Raw genomic sequence first — 18,358 nt, 5'->3', positions numbered from 1 at the left:
TGAAGCTCTAGAACAAAGATGAAGGCTACATTATTTAGATTTGATTCCCTCTCTTAGGGATGTTGGTAAAACCAACATTGCACTATAGAAAGGAAGAGTGCTTTTTTGTTTGGAAAAACTAGACATTCGAATAACTGCACTGGGTTTTTAAAGTGTATAGGTACTGCTTTCCTGACAGATGCTCTTAAATCTTGGCAAAAATGAAATATAAAGGCTAAATGGTAGAACATAATACAGTATATACTAGATACTTATTACTAAATTAATTGAACCCAAATGTGTAATTCATAGAAGGAACATAAACAGAAACCATTCTGATGTCAAATCAATTGATTAACAATTCCTCTAGATACCTTTTATTAGCTAATGACTTAGGTTTAGTCAAATTAACCAGAGCTCTCCTATGAAAAAATACTCTTGCACTGCGACATAATCAATAAGCATTAAAAGTTATACCATAATTTCAAATAATATGTAGAACAAGCTGTATCATGATTGCTTGAAGTGCCTGTCAATACTGAGAGTGAAGTACTATATCATGGCAAAACGTTACTGATTCAGTTGGATTAATATCTGCCTAGTCATTTAGTCATGTAGTCTTGCCTTCATCCCATCCTTTCCAAAAGTACACACTCTTAGACAAAATATTTAGATTGCCTTAGCACCTTGTATTTGTATTTAATAATTTTTGACATGAGAAGCTGCTAGTGACCTTCTTAAACAGAGTAGTAGAGTATAATGGGAAAACTTAACACAGCGTAACAATTTTGTCCTAATTTTTAACTAATCTTGACTGGTATTTTTACAAGCTTAAACCACCTCAAAAAAGACCAATGACCAAAGGAATTTTCAACGCTTGTAGTCACTGATTTCATCTTAGACGACTAATTCTCAAACTTATTTTTCAAACTTTTAATGATTAGCTTTTCTAATCTTTAACTGTTTTGTTGGAGGGGGGTGGTGGGCTGGAGGAGACAGGAGGGGAAGGGGCAACCATCAATTATTTTAACAGCAACTGCCCTTGTCCTACTTCACCAATAGTAATAGATCTCTGGTGAACAGATGACTGATGTTAAAAGTCAATTAGGAATCTATATTGTCCACTCTCCTTGCTGGCAGTGAATGGCTATTTTGTTTTATTGGAACAGGATTTGGGGAAAGAAGGATAACCTTTTATGAGGGTAATTTTCCATTCTTTCTGGCACCAATTTAACTTTAGCATTTTTCATGCAACACTAGTTTCAAAAGCCAGATATACTTAACAAATCATTTATCATCATAATGAAAATTGTTACTCATTTACAATATACAATGGTAAATCTATTAGCGGTAATGAAAAACCTTCAACAGAATATGAAGCTTTAGGATCATAATATATGAACACAGTAGACTCTATCTTCTGTGGAGTTAATTTCATGCTTCAATAGGGATCAACAATGAATCTGGTCCTCCTACCTGAATGCTGTAATGAAACTGATGGTATCTTTATAGTACTTTACTGTAATGAATTCAGGAATAATAAGATTTCATTTCAGTTATATTTTCTACAATGTTTCCAACTCTGGTGTAAACCAGCACTTTTGTCTATACACCAATTCTACTGTAACTTCTCACTCAAATTTACTAAAAGCATTATGTTCTGAAATCCTATATAGCTTAATCTCTGAGTAGTAACTATTTAAATAAATGGATGGACAAATGGCAAAGAAACTACCTTGTATTGAGCCATGCATTGGGAGATCAAAACTCAAATTGTAGGGTGCAATTTTATGGCCTTGTTGCAGCGGGGCAGGCCATAAAATGCGGCGAGCCATTCAAACGTCCATGGGCCAGAATTTTTCCCTCGTCGGGCGGGCTCAGCCTGAACGCACAGGGGCGGTCAGGAAGCTGCCTGCCGCCCACGATCGGCTCCACTCCACGATTTCAATTAAGGCCCATGCTGCGTGGATCGCGAGCAGCATCACTCAGTGCTACCTGTGAGGGCAGGGGGAGGAGGGAGTGCGGGCCTGGTGCGCAGTTCGCGCATGCATGTGAAAGAGCACTTCAATCTCCCTGAGGCAGCTCCGTGCCTCAGGGAGATTGAAGTGCTTTTTTAAAAAATTATTAATGACAGCAAAAAGTTTTAAATAAATGTCCTCTCATGTGACTCTGTCCATGGGCCAGAATTTTTCCCTCGTCGGGCGGGCTCAGCCTGAACGCGCAGGGGCGGTCAGGAAGCTGCCTGCCGCCCACGATCGGCTCCACTCCACGATTTCAATTAAGGCCCATGCTGCGTGGATCGCGAGCAGCATCACTCATGTGACTCTGTCACATGAGCTAGGACATGTTTTAATTCAAAAATAAAGCTTTCAGTTAATGTTTATTCGCTTTAGGAAATCTCATTCCGCTCGTGGATGAGGCTTCCTAAAAAATGTATCGGCCACTTGACGTTTTCGCCTGCCCATCAACTGTAACGGCAGTGTTAATTTGGTTTTAATTAGCTTGTTAATGGCCTTAATGGGTCTTTCAATTAACAGCAGATGCGCAGTTGACTCCAGCATGCACCCACCAAACGAAATATCGCGCGATGACATCGGGATGCACACCCGACGTCATCACATGTCATATTACGCTCGGGTGTGTTGGGCACGTGCCCACATGCCGAACGTAAAATTCTGGCCTTGGACTTTGGTGGGACCAGAAAATTCCGCCCGTAGTCTTTGCTGACTTATGCATTCCCGATATTTCCTACTACTGTGTTGAACAGGCCTAGCAATCAAAAGGATAAAAAAAAAGTCAAGGCATTCCTTAGCAGGTGGGTAAACTATGAGGCCCTGATGATATTTGTGGTCACTAGCCCTGCCCTCTTAGTCTAGTTGGAGACATTAGGAAATGGGAATGAGAAATATCCCATTTATAATTAGTTTTAATATAGATTACATTTTTGGTTACCTGATCACGGCTAGCTTCAATGGAGCTTCCTATGCCATGAAAAGTTATTTGCACAGGTGATAGTGTCAGGTACGTCATACATTCTTTGCCGTTCTGCATATCACTGTATTGCACCTAGAAGAATAATGATACATAGTACAGAAAGTGAAACTTCTGATCATATAAGCTCGAGGTTTAGTTGCCTCAAATAAAATGTTATGGTGAAGTCAGCATCAACTTTGCAAAAATAAATGACCACTTTTATGTATTTTTAAATATACAAATATAACTGCAAAGTGAATAATATCTGTTAAAATCATACAGGATTGAATGGTTTAACCTAGCTGAAAGCAAACGGATCTGATGGAAAATAGTCTTGTGAGGTGCTCCTACATATCACTGTTCTAATATTGGTACAAACTAATTAATCCCCTCAGCATGCCATCAATGATTATCGAACATCCTCAACTACCCAATCAACTACAGGATTCTATTACTTCATTTGAGGCAATTTCTTTTTGAAGCCCCAAAAATACAGGTAAAATTGGCAATTATTAGTAAATTTCATACTTGTAACTTGAAAGTTTGGTACACTAAACATGAAGCAAAAATTAATAATTTTGAATGGACTGCATGAATGATAAAAAAAATATTGCACTGGAGAATTAAGCACAGAGAGTTCATGGGTTTTACTTAGCAGACTCATCTTTCAATCTTAATACAAATATAAAATTCCCTGATACAGTGCACAGAGACATTCCTTAATGGTTGAATATTTAACAATACATTTATTTGTCGTCATGTGTGTGGAAGGGAGGATAGATGTTGACTATCAGCTAAAATTGTACTGTGTTTTTGTATGGAAAAGCTTTTTTCATTTCAGCATTTTGTGTAGGTGGTAAAGACTCCAATAGGCCTTTTGTTCTATTATTTAATCACACTCTCTAAACTGTTTACTCTCACTCTATTTCATCCAGCTGTTGTGCAAAATAAGTGTAGTTCTATCGTGCTTCTTAGTGTGTATGAGATTACATATTGATCTTGACAGGATTAATACTGTTTGAGCTGCCAATCAATATGTAAATACTGTGCATGCTTCACAGCAATGAAATGAGCTTTTATCCTGATCAAATGTTATGGAAACTTATATCTTCATTAATGGGAGGAAATTGGTACAATTACAGAATAGCATTTTTCAGGGTAACATGTCCACATGCAATAGAATGTTTATGGTGCATCTAAGTTGTGGTACAGAAATGGTGGATATAAATCCAAATTTTGATCTCCAGTACTATTTTTGATATTTCCAAAAATTCTGAGAGATGATACATACAGATTTTCATCTATTTAATTTCATACTTGTGGTATAGTATTGTGTGCATAATCTTTAACTTCAGGGTCAAATTGTAAATGGTTCCTAAAAATTTCCATCACTGCAATACACATTTTTTAAAGGAATTAATTGATCAAGTATTATGTTTACTTGTTTATGGGATGCGGGCATCACTGGCTAGGCCAGCGTTTATTGCCCATCCCCGACTGCCCTAGTTCAGAGGGTATTTAAGAGGCAACCACATTGCTGTGAGTCTGGAGTCACACGTAGGCCAGACCAGGTAAGGGCAGCTGATTTCCTTCCCTAAAGGGCATTAGTGAACCAGATGGGTTTTTATAACAATTGACAATGGTTTCATAGTCATCATCAGACTTTTAATTCCAGATTTTTATTGAATTCAAATTTCACCATCTGCTGTGGTGGGATTCAAACCTGGGTCCCCAGAGCAATACACTGGGTCTCTGGAATACTCGCCCAGTGACAGTACCACTATGTCTCCTTAAATGGTTGTTGGCCACAGATAGCACTCTCCTGTATCAAACAGTGTATTTGTGCATCATAGCTCTGTAGATCACATGTTAAAAGGAAGTGGTGAAAATTAAATCAAGTGAATACGGGCAATCTCAGGTATGGGTAGTACTTCACTAGTGCTCATAAACAGGAATAGGGGAGCTGGAAAATAAAATACTTCTATTTACATGTTTGCTTTTTATTATTACTGTTCACATTTTATAGCAAGTTTTTCTTACTTCCTTCATCCTGTGTCACCCACCATTTCCCAGTTCCAATAGTGTGGCAAGGAAATGATAAACCTAAGTTCAAATCCTACACAAACCTTCAATAAGTTCACTTCATACTTACAGTTTAGCTATACTTTCTGTACACAATCATAAGCTTTGAGACATATCGCAAACTATTCCTAAAAATATCCCTCCTAAAAAGTGTCAAAACCCCACATTGAATTGCCATCTGATTTTTAAAAATTATTTCATGGGTTGCGGGTGTCGCTGGCAAGGCCAACATTTGTTGTCCATCTCTGCCCTTAAGAAGCTCTGATATCTCATTTAATATTGTACTTGCCCTACCTCTTCCTTGTCTCTTGGGCTGTTGCCCAAACTTCCACTTTTAAGATCAAACCGAATCTCATGAGCAAACACTTGAAAGAAAGCTGAAATCGCCTAATAATTTAATAGCTCATCCTAGTACAAAGCACTGTTACTATGATTTCCAAGGCAATATCAAAAAGATTTATAGGCTGTCAATAACTGTTGCATACTATGTAATAAAGTGAAACCTGGGCAGAAACTTTGCAATTTACAGGACTTGCAAATGCAACATTGAGGGGCCACTGCTATTAGTTTGGGGGATAACTTTCAGACCTTGCAACCTATTGGCCCCATTAAGAAGGTTTATAGAAAAAATACATCATTAAAGCATTGCTGGCTAATAGGATAAGAAATTTTAATTATTTTACACTTGTCATCTCTTCTCAATATCATACACGGCATACTAAAATTCTACTGAAATGAAAACAATCAAGTAAGATATTTTGAATAACAAAAGATTGTATCAAATGTATTCAAAGTATTGATTCCTACGATAATTAGAGCCATTTGAACACAAAATGCTCATTGTAAAGGCATGGAAGTTTTCTATTTTAAATGTAAGGTAACAAAAGGCAAAGGATTCAATTTAATCTTTTGCAACATATTGTACATTTCCATGGTCATTCGCCTTTCCCCCGTGTATATAGGATAGATTAAGCAATCCTTCATGATGAGTTTCCATTCCCTTTTAATTTTCTGTCCTTTTGTCCTGATTTATGATGATTATGATTTTAGTTGTCTAGGACCTACACTCTCAAGTTCTCTCTCTAAACCACCCCACCTCTCCATAAAATCTACCTCTGACCAAGCTTTTAGTCTTCCCTTCTGATTTCCTGGCTTGGTGTCTATTTCATTTGATTACTCTTCTACAAAGCATCTTAAAGGCACCATATAGATGCAAGTTTTTGTTGGGACAGTTCTACAGATGCTCTCCAATATCCCTCCCAAGTGGTTATTCTTTATATATGAGACTAGTTGCTTTACTGTAATGTTAATCCTATCCTAGAACCTAGCAGTTTGTATAGCATGTTGCAACCTTTATCATGTAGATATCTCAACAATCATCAATAGTTGTTGATGAATGTTTTATTTGTGTGGCAATGGTGACCTTGAGAATAATGGAGGCAGCACGAGCGCACGACTGGAGGTGAAGTAATGCATTTAAAGATAGTGATCCCTTTGAGGCTAATTTTTCCTCTATTTACAGTTATTATTATAAAGTAACAGTTTAACAGAGAGAACTGGCTTTCAAGATTGGTTGGAGGTGATGAAATGATTAATAAATATATTTGTAGTATTTGATGGAAATTAAACAGCATAATCAATTTGCAAAGTAACTTCACCTTGCATTCCAGAATGTATTGCAGCAGGACAAAATAAACAAATAGAACAATTGAAAGTACAGCTGCATTTGTCCTCTATCACACAGAGACATATGTCATTCAACTGCAGCTGTGTTTGATGGGAGAAGTTCTGTAATAAAAGTGAAACATTAAGTGCTGGTGGGGATAAAGTCAGCCTCTAGTTCATTTTATTAGCTTTAGTTGTGGGATTACCAAAGAGAAGAAAGTCAGGTGCTGTGTCAGTTCTGTGACTTTTCCCGTTTAGCATATAAAATCTATAAAAGGGGAATGTAGGTCCATTAAAGACAGGTACAGCTGATACTATAATCAACAAAAGGAATTGGCAGGATTGTAAAGGAGTGCTTTGACTTCATCTTCATACTAAAGGAAGAGAAATTTAAAAATAACTCAGTAAGGAAAGGAACTTATTTAATACAACTAGAAAAGACAAAATTGAAGGAAATAATGAGGATTAGAGGAGAGAAATCTCCAGGACCTGATGATTTCCACTCCAAGGTATTAAAACAGATAGGTGAGGAATAGCACTCTTGATTTAAGAATTGTGTTGTTGGATTGGAAAATTGTAAATGTTACTCCATTATTTAAGAAAGGACAGCAAGAGAGAGAAACCAGAACTCCCAGTCTACTGTCAGTTGCAGGGAAGTTTCTGGAATCTGTCATTAGGGAACGAGTGACTGAGCACATGGGCAATAATGAACTGATTGGAGAGAGTCGACATGAGTTTATAAAGGTAGATCATGTCTGACTAACTTGACTGAATTTTTTGAGGAGATCACTGATATGGTTGATAAGGGAGTGCCTATGGATGCTACCTATATGGACATCCTTTCATAAGGTTCCGCATAGGGTTGGTAAAGCTATGAGCGGGGGCAGTGAGGGAGACCCTGGAAGGGGGTGGCAGATCTTGCGGGGGGAGAGGCGGGGGCAGGGGGGGTCTCGATCAGGAAAGGGGGGCCATGAGGGATGGGTTCTTCCCTACTTTCCCACCCAAGACTCTAACAGGATAACCTGCTGGGCTTCCCCCAGTCCTTGACCACCTTCTGCTAGCCTAAAAATTGTGGCTGGTGGGAAGCAGCGCTCAAGTGGCCATTAATTAGCCAATTAAGGGTTTTAATTGGGACAAGGGCAGGCAGGGCACCCTAGACTTCACCGCTCACCATAGAATTGTATGCAGGTAGGTGGCGGGAAGGTCACCCAGGAATTTTATGGGCCTCCCCCCACCTGCAAACCTGCCAGTGGGGGCCCATAAAGTTCTGTCCAGGGTGTTTAAATAGCAAAAGAGATCGATAGGGTAGATTAAAAAGACCCCTTGGCAGCAGAATCCAGCATAGGGGAGCATAATCTTAAAATTATAGCTAGGCCGTTCAGGGTTGAAATCAGGAAGCACTTTTTCAAATAAAGCGTAGTGGAATTATGAAACTGTCTCCCTGATAGGATAGTTTAACTGATATTTTCAAGACCAGATTGAATTTTACGCTGATCACCGCCTGATCAGGTGTGAAATCATTCGAGATGACATCGGGCGAGCATCCTGATATCATCCTATGTTTGCAGGATATTTTGGTCAGTGGGCGCACACAAAAGTCAGAAGCGCACCTGCTGACAATTAAAAGAATCAGCCAGATGGCCTTTGCATTTTTCATCAAACCTCGTCCAAGGGCGGGTTAAGGCACCCATTATTATATTAAATAAAAATAGAAATCCGTGGACAGTATTTCTATATTCTATATGTCCAGGTGCCTGATTGTGATGCTTGGACATTTTTTTCCTGATTTTAAAAACTATTTTTTTCCTGGGTTTTGGGCTTTTAGCTCCCTGAGGTAACTCTCTGCCTTCAAGGTGCTTTCTGCAGCATTGACATCATCGCCTGCCATCCTCCCGCCCTCACCCCAGCAGCACTGAGCTTTTTGGCGTGCGCTTCACGCTGGTGGGCATTAATTAACCAGCCAGTGTGAAATCGCGGTCAGGGGCCGATCGTGGTCGGCAGTTCGTTTCCTGACCACTCCAGGGCCTGCCGATTGTGCCCGGTCGCCGAGCTGAAAATTCAGGCCCATAGATTTTTGTTAAGTAAAGGTATCAAAGGAAATGGATCAAAGGCGGGTAAATGGAATTGAGTCACAGATCAGCCATGATGCAGCTGAATGGCAGAGCAGAAGTCAAGAGGCTGACCAGCCCACTCCTGTTCTTATGCTCAGCTCCTTTCTTTGGCTTTGGCAGAAGTGGGAAAAACTTTGAAATATGTCCATAAGTCAACTTCTACTGCCATTGATATTGGAAAAATTACAGTGGTAATATTATCCCTTAATAATGCAGGAAGGAAATTAATCCTAGTCTAAGTGATTATGACTTTCCCATCCACCCATCCCTCCCCAACCTCAAGCTCCTGAAGAAAACTGGCACTTACTGGGGTCCAGTTCCACAGTTAGTAGCATTATGTAGCACCTCAACCAAATGGCCATTTTTTAAAGATGAGTCTGTACAGTTCATGTTGATGGGCTGTTCTCCTTGGAGTGGATCACAGCTAAACCTGAGTCTTCCTCATTTGGCGCACAAACTCAAATACTGATCTAGCAATTAATCATGACTTTTTTTTCATATGATGATAGAATCCAACAATTTATAGCACAGAAGGCTATTCACCCATTGCAATTATGCCACTGGAAGTTCTTCAATTGGAGTCAACTACTCTAATCCAATTTCCTGTTTTTTCCCATATCCTTTATATTCCTTCTTTTCAAATATTTATCCAATTTCCGTTACATTATATTGAAGTCTCTACCTCATCAATTGTGATAAAGCATTCCATGTTCTATAACCCTCTGTTAAATGTCCATGGATCCTATCCCCGAATTACTTATGGACATACTGAACTTTTAAGTAATACAAGTTTTTAAAAAAAGGACATACAAACAAAAAGCTGGCTGAGACTGTAAGGTAGCCACTTGCTGGAAAGTTCCTATGTGGATTACTTGACCAACTAGTTCAGAGAGAATGGAATGCCACACCTATAAGGTGTGGCAATGCCTACTTCAGGCAGGGGTATTTCAAAGGAAAAGATACAATGCAAACTGAACTGTAATCGCCTGTGGCTGTGGAGATAGTGGAAAATGATTACCATTTCAGCCAAAACCACCTCCTGTTGAGTTATATCCCAGGCTGTGAACATGATCTGCGTTGAAAAGAAAACAGATCTAGGTGAAAGACATGTTTCTTTTTTCCATTCCAGAAATACACAAGGAAAGAGTTTTAAAAAAGCCAACTGCAACCCTAGTTCTGTGTGCTAGTCTGGTGTTCTGTTCTGGTGTGTGTGTGCTGTGAAGGTCACAGCTGAAGAATACCAACTGGGCATCCCTGCACTGCAGGTAAAAAGTCATTTCTCTCTGATTGCTGGAAGCAAGTCACAAGTCAGTAAAGCCACAGTCAAAAAGGAAACAGGACAATTCCTTTCAGCTAACCTATAGAACCAAGAATCTCCAACCCAACTGCTCAAATGCCAAAGTCAGCACTAATGGACTCACCCCAACTTAATGGCCGCATTGTATTATCATCTACTCATGAACAAGCCAAAGGACTGATTCGTAAATCTTTTCAACTTTTACTTTTGGACTCATTTCTCATTTCTAATCTGTGTGTATGTGTGTTGTGTTATTATTGTTTTTTTCTTGCATTTAGTAACTAATAAACTCATTCTTTCTTTGACTCAAGACAGCCTGGTTAAGTTGGTTCCTTTTAAAACATAAATACATTTGGACTGGGAAAAGGTACCCACGAGGGGAGGAATCCTTTATAAATTAACCTTATTGCGACCAACAGCAGGGGTTGAATAAAGAAAGGGAGCCAGTTCATCCCTCCTTACCTGGGAGCATAACAATTTGGGGTACCTCATCCGGGATCATAACAAATTGGAGGAACCTTGTCCAGGGACTGGTCATAACATAAATAACTTCCCCCTTTAGTGATAATCTTGACTCTAGGCCCCTTCATCAACCAGTGAAAACAACCTATCACTATTGATTTTCCGAATTGAAAATTCATCATACAGTAAAGATGCTTTAGGATCATACCAGGATGAGAAACTATAGTTATGAGGAGAAATATCAGACAATGGAACTATTTCAGCGAGTACAGAGAAAGCTAAGAGGAGATTTAATAGAGATTATTAATAATCTGAAAAATTTTGATAGACCGAATAAGGAAATTCTATTTCCTTTGATTGGGGACCAGTGATGAGGTGGTCATCAATTTTAAAAGTGTCTCTAAAAGAATGAGGAGAGAAGTTAGGAGAAATTTCTTCATGTAGAGATTAATTCCAATATGTAATGTTTCATCACAGATATGGACCATTGATAAATATTGAAAGCAAAGCTTATGTGAAGAAAGCAGAGCAGTGGAATTATTTTGAAGTGCTCTAGCAAAGATGAGCTGAATGGTCTCCTTCTGTGCTTAAATATTTATAATTTTAGATACAAACCTAGTCTTCTCTAACTAAATACTAAAAAAACTTTTAAATTTTGCATTTTTTTCACGCTACCTCCTGTCTTCAGAGGTCACTGGGTGGCAATTAAAGTGGGAATACGGATTGATTTTTTTTCCCTCTTGCTCTTCTGTGATTGAGATCAGCTAACTCAGCACAGATCAGAAACAAACAAAGGAACATAGGAATAGAAATAAGCCATTTAGCCCCTCCAGCCTAATCTGCCAATCAATGAGATCATGACTGATATGTGGCCTAACTTCATATATCCGCTTCTGTCCTATATCTTTTAACAACTTTGGATAACAAAAAATATACCTTTGGATAAGAAAGCTGTTAACCTTTTGGTCTGTGACTTAGAGAAGTCTGATTTTTAAAAATGTGTGTTGGGAGTTTGCAGCTGGAAAAGGGTCCTCCAGCACAAATTTGTCACCAAAAGCCTACTGACTAAATTTCAACATTGAACTTTAGATATCTGCAGATTGGAAGATGGCCATTCAGCTCAGGAAATTGTCTTTCTTTAATCACTTTATCAAAACTTGTCATAATTTCAATAACATCTATTAAACTTCATCTTAGCTTTCTCTGTACCAGTGGAAATACTTTCTGTATCTCAAGTTTCTCCTAATAACTAAAGTCACTGTCATCATTCTGGTGAATTGTATGTTCTTTCTATAATGGGGTGTCCAAAGCTTCACACAGTTTTCCAACTGTGGTCTAACCAATATTTTGTATAGATTATCATTACTTCTGTACTCTTGTTCTCTATGCTGCTATATATAAAATCCAAGTGCTGTTGGCTTTTTTAATGGCTTTATTTATGTGCACTAGCACTTCAGAGAATTAGATATTTGGACCCTACAGCATTTTTCCATTGAATGTATACTCCCATACATTGATTTTCTTACAAATTATATTACCTCACACTTCCTGCCACTAAATTGCATTTGCCACTTACTGCCCATTTGCTAATCTGACTACATCCTCGCAAGTTCTTTTAGTTATCCTCGCAGTTTGCAAAAGCCCCCTACTTTTGTGTCATTAGCACAGATTTTGAGATTGTGCTACCCAAATCCAAATCATCTATATACACTGAAAAAAGTGAATTCAGTACTGAACCTTGATTACACTACTTCTAACCCATTTTATGCTCTCCCTTCTTGAACCAAGATGATGCACTGACTATTCTCTAGTTCCAAGACACTTGTCTATTCTGGGATGACTAAAACATTGTGACAACAATCTTTCTGATATCTGTGATACCTGCATTGCATGGGATGAGCAAGATGTTATAATTTTTACTTTGAGGCAGTCATTTAATCGATTGCCACAGCACATTTGCTGCATTAAAGCAATGAACAAACTAATGTCATGTTTGAGCTAAAGGACCACATTAAATATATGAAACTGCACTTCAGATTCCAGAGCAAAGCCATGGAAGTGTCGATGGCAAGGATACATTTCAGCCTTTTGTGTACGGATTCTAAATTTGAAAAGAGGCTATTAATAAAAAGGAACATCAAGCCAGATGTATACATTTGGTTGCTAACAGAGATCTGGGGTATCATTCTGCCTCCAATTCTAAAAAAGTAAAGATTCCAAAAAAATTAAACATTAAGCCATTTCCTGCAATGCTGGAGTTCCTTGATGTGTGTGGGACCACTAAATTTAGCATTTTACTAATCTCAGCAGGACACAGACTAACATCACGTCCAACAGACATTTCTAATGGTTACCCCCCCGTGTGGAATGTCCCAAGAAGAGTGTGAAAAATATCCACAATTTAAAAGGATTTCTTACTAGATCATTAGAGAAGGATAAAGGGCTACACATTTGTAAGTGATATATTATCCAATCATCATGCCAAAAAAACATGTGTTTGATACAAATACTCTTCATAGGGTGCCAACTAGTTATATAATGTGAAACAATTTATAAGGCTTGACAGTAATTGTTTGTCTTCTAATAGCAGAAACTAGATGCACCCCAGGCCTACCATCTTTAACCTCCATCAGTTAAAAGGTTGATAGGTTTTAAACAGTGGGCTGGCTGTCCCAATGAATTGTTTTCACCTCCACAAATTGACATTTGGCTGGAATAAATTTATATTTAAAGAAGCACAGTGACATTTTTGATGCTTGTTAGTCATTCTACATTCAATTAATTTCATGTTACGCTATCAATAATGTTGATAGCATCAATAATGATCATCAATAATGTTGATTGGTAATACTTTTTATTGGAATTGGTCTAAATTAGAAGAAAAGAATAATTTTTACTGAACCATACAGTAGTGTGTTCCAATGCACTCCTTTAGTTTAGCATTGCCACCATACCAATACCACCAATTCCAAAGCTACCACTATCTGCTGCAGTCATTCTACCCACATAACGCCAATTATCAACATATCTATTATGTTGGGGTGGATTTTCCAAATGGATATTATTCAACCCATGCATTATTATCAACTGGTTGAATGTTAGCATGGTGAGCTCCCCTGGTCTTGTAGGATTAGCTTGATTTAAATAGTGTGGACAAACTCCAGGCATATATCAAGTCTGTCACTTATTGGGTCGATGGGGGTACAGGGAGTTAATCATTTGTTAGGAGCCCTTACATTGCTGCTGAGATTGCACAACAAGCATGCATTAAACTATTAGGAATCTACATTCAAAGTGATCTCAAATTGGATTAATAAATTCAAGAAAAGCTTAAGCAAGGAAATGGAAGACTTCATATGCTATGTTTTCTCAAACGTAACAATGTATCTCAAATTGATCTATTCATTGTGTTTAATAGTTATGTAACACCCATTGTTGAATACGCAGTGCCTATTTGGAATGCTGGACTTACCAAAGAGCATGTGAACAAGGTCAAAAACCTTCAGAAACAAACAACTGAGTACCTGTTCTGAGTGGACTTCACTGGAAAACTGTTCAATTCCACCTCCCATTGCCACTATCTCTTGCCACAACCACACAAATGTAAATGCATGGTAGAATTAAGGGGAAAAGATATCATTTCACAAATAAAATATAGAAACAACAGACTACGAGACAGCCCAATCCCCTACTTCATAAAACTCGTAAATAGTATGCAATTGATTGAGCATACAATGAACTCAACCTGACCACATATGATCTACAGACTTTAATAAAAATGCAGTGCGCATTAGACCTTTCATTTCAGTTCTGTAAATTAAGGAGACCTGCATTTTGCAACATATTGTAGTTATTTGTATGCTGAAATTATCATAATTGTCCAATCCTTTTATTATGTTATACTTCACTTTTATTTTTATTTTAATGTTTGTCGATAACTATATCATGAATTATGACTAGTTATTTTTTGTTTTGTCATCACAATTTGGCACCTGCTGCCATGATGGTTTTTCAATAAACCAATTCTAACTATCTTATAAGGGACAGTGGGTGAATTTAAAGGGATAGGGAAACTTAAATGTAAGGACCCCATGTGGGGATAAAATGCTATTAGTCTTTGCAAATGCAGCTGAGGTTTTATTAAATAGAGCCAAAATACTGCAAATGCTGGAAATCTTAACTAAAAACAGAAAATGCTGGAAAAATTCAGCAGATGAGACAGCATCTGAGGAAAGAGAAACAGTGTTTACATTTCAGGTCAATGATCTTTTATCGGAACTGAGGAAATTTAAAAATGTAATAGGCTTTAAGCAAGTAAAAGTTGGGGGGGGGGTGGAAAAAGGACAAAAGGGAAGATCTGTGATAGGATGGAAGATAGGAGAGATTACATGACAAAGGAGCTGCTGGTGCAGGGCCAAAGAGAGTGGACATGGGAAAGTAAAGAAACAAAAGGCATGGTTAGAGGAGGTGCGAATGGTAGAATGATGAACAGCTGCCACCCAAAAGCAAGGGCAAAATGAGAGAACAACAAAACTTGCAAAGGTGTTTTCTTAAATAAAAGCAAAATACTGCGGATGCTGGAAATTTGAAACAAAAACAAAAACCGCTGGAAAAACTCAGCAGGTCTGACAGCATCTATAGAAAGACAGAGCCAACATTTCGAGTCTGTAAAGCTCTTCTTCAGAAGATGTTTTCTTGATATGATTCAGCCTGTGCGAAGGCTGTTCAGGTAACAAAAATGACATGCATAACCCAGTGGCTGGTACAATAAACATAGATACAGGAACCACCCCTAAGGCCATGTGACAACTCTCAAGCAAAAACAGAAAATCCTGGAAAAATTCAGCAGGTCTGACAGCATCTGTGGAGAGAGAAACAAAGCTAATGTTTCGAGTCCGTAAGACCCTTCTTCAGAGCAACTCTCTGACAACTCTCAACCCTGTTTGACTGCCGGTGAAATGGAAGTAGTGCAAAATGAAATGATAGTGATGTCTAATTGCCATTCCAGAGCATCCTCCTTATAGAATATTGTAGCATGCTTGTAACAAGATTAAGGGAGATGAATTCAGGGTGCCTCTGATAGTTACTGCCACTGGCAGTGCCACCTTTTGGCACATGGCACCTGCAACTGCCAATGACATAGCTCTGTATCTCCTGACACATGTAGTCAGTTATCCATGGTCATTATGAAATAAGTGAAACTTGCCTTTAAACATGCGAGAGAAGGTACAGGCAGGTGGAAGCTGTCCGCCTCTGATGAAGCCTGCCTTGTCTCCAAAAAACACAAGTCAAATAAGGATTTTCCATTTGGATACCCATTGCCAAATTTCATAATTGTACCCAAAAAAAGCATCGTCAGAACACCTTGGTTCAAAGTTCCCTCGCTAACACACTGGAAACAGGAAAGAGACCAAAAGCAATGAAAGAAAATGCACAAAGTAAGTTCAGAGGTAGACTGAAAATGTTGTTATACATCTGATTATTGGGCTCATTAAATGCACAGAAGCAAACAAGGCACCTTAGCTCTGGACACCAGATTTATATAGGCAGATAGTTGATGGTGCGTTCTATCAGTATAAATGTTGAAAAATTGCTTAGATAGCTAAACCTGGTCTAATAGGCATGCGTCTCAGGAACCAGTAGAAAGTTTGACTACAACTTTGGAGAGGGCACTAAATTGGTGGGAATCTACAGTAATGGTTCTCTGTTCATTTCTTCAACTGTTACAATCCCTGTAGAGACAGATAACTTTAAAAACAAGAAATTCAAACTTTCAATTGATAGCTGAAAGGATAACATGACAAGGTTTCACGTTTTAAGATTTTACTGGAACAGACTAAAACACTATTGACTAAACACTATTGTTGCAGATCACTCAGATTTTAAACTACAGAACAGAACTTTCCCCTTTTACTTTTAACCAACAAAAACCAAATTCACAGGTATACTTTACACTGTTCCTTGAGTATACATTCAATTCTCCCAGAACCAGTCCAAAGTGATTCTTAGCTCACGAGGGTTTAATTCAGTTCTTTTCCTTTCCCAGCTAGTAACTTTTAACCCCAAAACTGTCTTTCACATTGAGGGGTTTTCCTGGAGATTCTACCCCTTAGCACAATCTAGGCGCATTTTCCAGCCTCATTTCAAATCCCCATGAATTTGGCCTTTTCAATCCATGTGAGTTCCCATCTGGGAATTTTCCTGGTGAGTCATAGAAACTTTCAGCCTCTAGTTGCTGCATCTCTCCCGAATCCTGAATGTGTCTGTGAGTTTTCAGGGATATCTTAGAAATTCTTTCTCTCTCAAATCCCATCTCCATGGCAACATGAATCACTTGGGCCTTGTATCCAGATAGAAATATGATTAGCTATCCTCTCTCTTTTATCTTGGAAGTAAGCAGTTAAAGCATAACTGTTTACAACCTGACATTCTCAACACCTTCCTGGGACTTTGGAGACTAGCAGTCTAACTACTATAAACACAGATGGTGCTGCCATTGTCTCCATGTGTGAACACCTTACATCTTTCAGGCAAAATAGCCCGGCCTCTCTTTACTCTTTGGCAGTCATGTCACTCAGGCCTGTTGTCAGACAGACTTTGAAACAGGTCACATGACCCTCTTCATTTTACCCTAAATTAAAGACATAGTCCTGAAACATAACAATCTTATAAATCTCATATTTGTAACACAGCCAATTATATTCACTTTACACTCATTAATCAGATGTATCCGATCAGAAATCTTACTTGTTACAGTAACTGCTCTGGAGGTGTTGATGCCTGTTGAAATATCTACACAGTTATGATAATTATACTTAACCTTTTGATTTTTAACCTGAAAGTGAATCAAAAAGAACTCTTCTGTCTGATCTAATTTTTAACTGCCTCACTTGTGTTGTATCACACAAGATTTCTTTATATCTTAAAAGATTAGAACACAACTTGGACAATTTCCTTTGTCAGCAATGTCAAGTGTTGTAAGAAATAAGAGCTAACAGTAAACCTGCTTATTATTACTGTTTATTATTATAATCTGATCAAGTTACAAGACAGCAAAATCTCCTATTAATTTAAGAAGTGTTTTATAAAACATTTACCTCTATTTTTAATCATCTTTCACAGCTTCGTTACCTCCATACTCTCCTTCTACATTGGGGATGTTGAATTGGGGTATTCTGGGCCAGAGAGCTGTCCATGGTGAGGGTCAGTGTTGATCCCTATTAGATAACAGGAAACATACTTACTCAAGTCCAATCAGTTGCTTAGGATGGGGAAGGGAGAGGAGGGGGCATAAAATTACAAGGTAAGCATAGATGAGGAGGGTCATTCAATCCTCGCTAATTTATTCATTCAGAAAGATCCTACAGTCCTCCCATCGTGGGATCCAAATGTTTGTTAAATGATTTCTGACTGCCTCAACAACCCTAACCAGAAGGCCATTCTATGCATTGATCATTTTTATGTGTAAAAGAACTTGATATCAATCCTAAAATTGCCTTTTAATAGTATGAACTGGTGTCCCTTGTCCTACTACTTTGACTTAGTTTGAATTGGTATTCTGAACCCATCTTTCAAATTTATTATATACCTTTACAAAGTCACCACTTGGTTGCCTTTCAAAATTAAAAAGGCTTTCTCCAAATTTCTAATAACTCAGTTTACAGCTTCAAGGATCAGTCTTGTGTCTTTCCTCTGAACTTTGTGTTTTGGTGACTAGAATGTTATGGGGTGCTTAAGGTGCGGTAGAACATTACACAGATTGAGTACAACTGTCCCTTGCTTGTGCTGT

The 18,358-nt window shown here is 38.2% G+C and overlaps 1 protein-coding gene across 2 annotated transcripts in view; it reads right to left on the bottom strand.

Annotated features, from left to right (window-relative positions):
* stau2 (staufen double-stranded RNA binding protein 2) overlaps positions 1-18,358 on the bottom strand; it is a 536,959-nt gene that overhangs the window by 120,906 nt on the left and 397,695 nt on the right. The window contains exon 13 of one of the 2 annotated variants that reach the window (XM_041189442.1): positions 2,932-3,045. The exons of the other annotated variant lie outside the window; for it this stretch is intronic. Coding sequence (XP_041045376.1) covers positions 2,932-3,045 — 114 coding nt within the window. The remainder of the gene's footprint in view (positions 1-2,931; positions 3,046-18,358) is intronic. 2 annotated transcript variants of the gene reach the window in all.

This window comes from Carcharodon carcharias, chromosome 6 (assembly GCF_017639515.1).
Source record: "Carcharodon carcharias isolate sCarCar2 chromosome 6, sCarCar2.pri, whole genome shotgun sequence".
NCBI classification, from domain to species: domain Eukaryota; kingdom Metazoa; phylum Chordata; class Chondrichthyes; order Lamniformes; family Lamnidae; genus Carcharodon; species Carcharodon carcharias.
Note: the sequence above shows the minus strand (reverse complement) of the source record. Positions and strands in the feature narration are given on the sequence as shown.